Source organism: Linepithema humile, chromosome 6 (assembly GCF_040581485.1).
Source record: "Linepithema humile isolate Giens D197 chromosome 6, Lhum_UNIL_v1.0, whole genome shotgun sequence".
In the NCBI taxonomy this organism is placed as follows: Eukaryota; Metazoa; Arthropoda; class Insecta; order Hymenoptera; family Formicidae; genus Linepithema; species Linepithema humile.
In genome coordinates, this window is record NC_090133.1 from 4,445,990 (window position 1) to 4,449,779 (window position 3,790).

General features: G+C 41.5%; 1 protein-coding gene across 1 annotated transcript; it reads left to right on the forward strand.

Moving 5' to 3' along the window:
* The first annotated feature begins 676 nt into the window (after positions 1 to 676).
* LOC137000430 (uncharacterized) lies at positions 677 to 3,521 on the forward strand. Its single transcript, XM_067356922.1, has 3 exons — positions 677 to 2,806; positions 2,923 to 3,296; positions 3,416 to 3,521. Exons 1-3 carry the CDS (start codon positions 677 to 679, stop codon positions 3,519 to 3,521), a joined length of 2,610 nt encoding a protein of 869 aa, XP_067213023.1.
* Positions 3,522 to 3,790: the final 269 nt, after the last annotated feature.

Genomic DNA, 3,790 nt, shown 5'->3' on the forward strand with positions numbered 1-3,790 from the left:
GTATTGTGTTCCCGGCCAATCTGAAGCGTGAATGTCAGCCTTGAGTCGTCATTGGCTACTTAAGTTTCCCCAGACCAATCCGGTCGGTTCCCGCCAACGGCAATAATTCTCTGTTCTCATTGGCTCACGTGATCGAGCTAAGGTGATGTGAGTTGGGCTGCATGAGCGTGACTTCAAACAAGAGAGTCTGAGTCGAACCGTCTAAGCGTTAACATGCGTTGCGCCTTGATATTGTATTTTACGGTGTATAATACCGAGCAATAAAGTTCTTTTTTTATCCTGACATCAATCTAAATTTATTATACACTTTACGGTTTATTTTACCCCAGGCTCGACTCTTACAGTTCAGAAGTGGGATATATATTAAAAATCGGGATATTGCCGTTGGCGTCGTCTTTAGTGGTCACAAGTGATCTATACGTGCGTTGCCGTTTTTACGAGTATTTGTGTTTCTCGTCACGGTTGGCTTTGGTGGTTCCGGTTCCCGCGTATTAGACTGGGCTAATCTATACGGGATAGTGCCTTTAATCATATTTTAGTGACAGCCAGTAATACTGTGCCACAAGTTCAAAACTCTTTGAGTGCGGCGTCTACAAGTGCTGTGTCTGGCAATACTGCACCGCCTGCACCATCTGTCAGTGATCTTTCACAAATTTGTGCTTTTCTTGCAGCGGAAATGAGGCAACAACGGGATACCTTTCAGCAAGTTTTATCGGCTTTGCGTACAAAGCCATCGGTTTTGCCCGCTCCTGTCGGACAACTACAGTTGCCGTTCAGTAGTTTTGATCAAGGTTTTAATCCTGCCGGGTCAGATAGACTCACCAGTGCCTCGCCGGGCATTATTACCGCCACGTCAGGTATGTCTCGGAATTCTGTGCTTTCTTCAGTACCAGCAGCACAGGCAATCAGTTTGCTTGCATCACAAATACCAAGTTTTGGTGGTACGCAAGATGAGAACATTGAATTGTGGTTACGAAAAGTTGAACGCGTATCGCGTATACACTGTGTTTCCGAGGACATTACGCTCTTGGCGGCCACGAGTAAATTAACGAAGCTGGCTCGCGGGTGGTTTGATCTCGACACAGGAACCATTAATGACACCTGGACATCTTTCAAACAGGCAGTCATCAGGCGTTTTCGTCGTCAAATTCCGTTCTGTGTTATAGTGCAGAAAGTGGAAGCGAGAAGGTGGAACTTTACAAAAGAAACCTTCCAGGAGTATGCTCTTAATAAACTCAGACTTATGCAAAATATGAATTTGTCTGACTGTGATGCAATTAACTTTCTTATCAGTGGTATTGGAAGTGCGTCTCTTAGAGCAACCGCCGCTTCTCTTGATGCAATCACAGTGGATCAATTTCTTGAGAAAATGCATAATATCACTATTGTAAGTGGTGATCTTAGTAAAAAACAATCTTCATTTTACAAGGCTGAAAAAATGAAGCCTAGTGATTCTACAGTTAAAAATATTGACTCAACGAAAGTTAATAAAGACATTTTTTGTGTTTATTGTAAAAACAAAGGACACATCCGTTCGGATTGTTTGAAATTAAAAAGGAAGGAGCAGTTCCAGCAGTCAACTTCTCTGCCTACGAAGCAACCTGTCGTTGCAGCTGTCGATGCCTCAGCCGATGCAGCAGCTGCCGTCCCAGCGGACTCGTCGTCTTCACTGGTAGCGTCCATTGCGCCGCAGTCGGCGAAAAGGTTGGAAATTTCTGATCCGCAAATTAAGGTTTTTACTATTAATAATATAACCTGTAATTTGTTTGCGTTGGTGGACTCTGGCAGTCCTACCTCGTTCATTCGTCCTTCGTTGTTTCACAGGTACTTTGACCGTACTACGTCAATTAATGTGGCAATTCGTTCATATATGGGTCTCAATAGCTTACCTATTCCAGTTTTAAGAACGGTTTCATCTGTCATTTGCTTTGAATTATTACCTGATTTTAAGGCAGATATAGAATTTCAAGTGTTACAAAACGATGTTTTTGCTGCAGATATTATAATTGGATGTGATTTCTTACGCAAGCACGAGATTACCGTAATATTCAGTCCATCAGCTAAAGCTGCGGACGATAATCTCCGTCTAATACAGCAAGTCGCATCTGCTGATGTCTTGGAAGAATCATCTTCGTCTATTTCATCGTTATTTAAGAGAATTTCTATTGATTTTAACACTCAGGTTAAAAAGCATTTGATTGACATCGTAACGGAAGTTGAAAATAAAGAAATTCCGGTTGTCAAGGACGGATATTCGGTCAAGGTAGCCTTGAAAAATAATACAACGTATGCGTTTGCGCCAAGGCGATTCGCCTTTTCCGAGCGTCAAGAAATGCGTAAAATTACTGACGATTTATTAGCGCGAGATATTATTCAATACAGTTCGTCGCCGTATTGTGCACGGGTTGTTCCGGTACGTAAAAGGAACGGATCCCTTTGTCTATGCGTAGATCTACGGCCGCTGAACGATCGGGTGATAAAACAAAAATATCTTTTTCCTTTGATTGAGGATTGTTTATCTCGTCTAGCAGATAAATCAGTTTTTTCTTTACTTGATCTTAAGGATGGTTTCCATCAGATTGAAGTCCATCCTGATCACACTAAATATTTTTCTTTTGCGACCCCAGACGGGCAATTTGAATTTAAAAAACTTCCTTTCGGTTATTGCGAAGCTCCAGCCGAATTCCAAAAAAGGATAGTACACATTCTTCAGCCGTTAATCCGGAAAGACGCAGTAATAGTGTACATCGATGATATTCTTATTCCTTCAAGTTCAGTTGAGGAAAACCTCGAGATCTTTAAACAAGTTCTATTGCTTTTAAAAAGTTATTCTTTCTATCTAAACTATGATAAATGTCTTTTCTTGAAAACTTCAATCGAATATCTCGGTTATATTATTTCACCGGATGGCATCACTTTAAGTACACATCATACGATGCTGTCAAAAACTTTCCACGGCCTAAAAAGGTCATTGAAGTGCAAAGGTTCTTAGGCCTTACTAATTATTTTCGGAAGTTCATAAAGGGTTACGCGTCCATCGCTAAACCGTTACATAACCTTCTTCGGAAGTCAGTCGATTTCGTTTTTGATGACACATGTCTTATCGCATTCGAAACTTTAAAGAAGGAGTTGACATCTCCGCCAGTCCTTAGCCTTTATAATCCCAATGCCGAGACTGAGCTACATACCGATGCCAGTGCGATAGCGTTAGCAGCTATACTTTTTCAGAAACAGAAAACGGGAATATGGGGACCTGTAGCGTATTATAGTCAATCCACCAATCAGGCAGAAGCCAAGTATCATAGTTTTGAGCTTGAAATGCTTGCGGTTGTAAAATCAATCGAACGTTTTCACATTTATTTGTATGGATTGCAATTCGCAGTCGTAACTGACTGTCACGCTCTAGTTTACGCAGTAAACAAAGCCCATTTAAACCCCCGTATAGCGCGCTGGACATTAAGGGGATGCTGGAGTGGCAGCCGAACTCCGACGCGAAAGCGCCATCATTTCGATGGTACTAAAAATGAAACGACATTATCGGCGTAGCCTACGCCGCGTAGGTCCGTGTGTACGCATTTGTTTGTAGTGGTAACTCACTACACTGACGTGTGGTCTGTGTACGTGTGTCATCGGAAGTTAGTAAACAAACGATGCTTGCGCTTGTTTCCTCGACTGAAATTTCGTCGCAAGGCTGCAATATAATGTCCGAGAAAACATAGGCGTATACAAGGTGTCAAATAAATACAAACTAAATATGACAAAATAATAAATGAAAAATATACATATAATA

Excerpts from the sequence above, each read along its gene's own strand:
- LOC137000430 (XM_067356922.1), top strand. The coding sequence starts at position 677 with ATGAGGCAACAACGGGATACCTTTCAGCAAGTTTTATCGGCTTTGCGT. Across the intron at positions 2,807-2,922 it reads ACCTCGAGATCTTTAAACAA|TACACATCATACGATGCTGT; the intron begins GTTCTATTGCTT and ends CATCACTTTAAG. Across the intron at positions 3,297-3,415 it reads ACCAATCAGGCAGAAGCCAA|TAAACAAAGCCCATTTAAAC; the intron begins GTATCATAGTTT and ends TAGTTTACGCAG.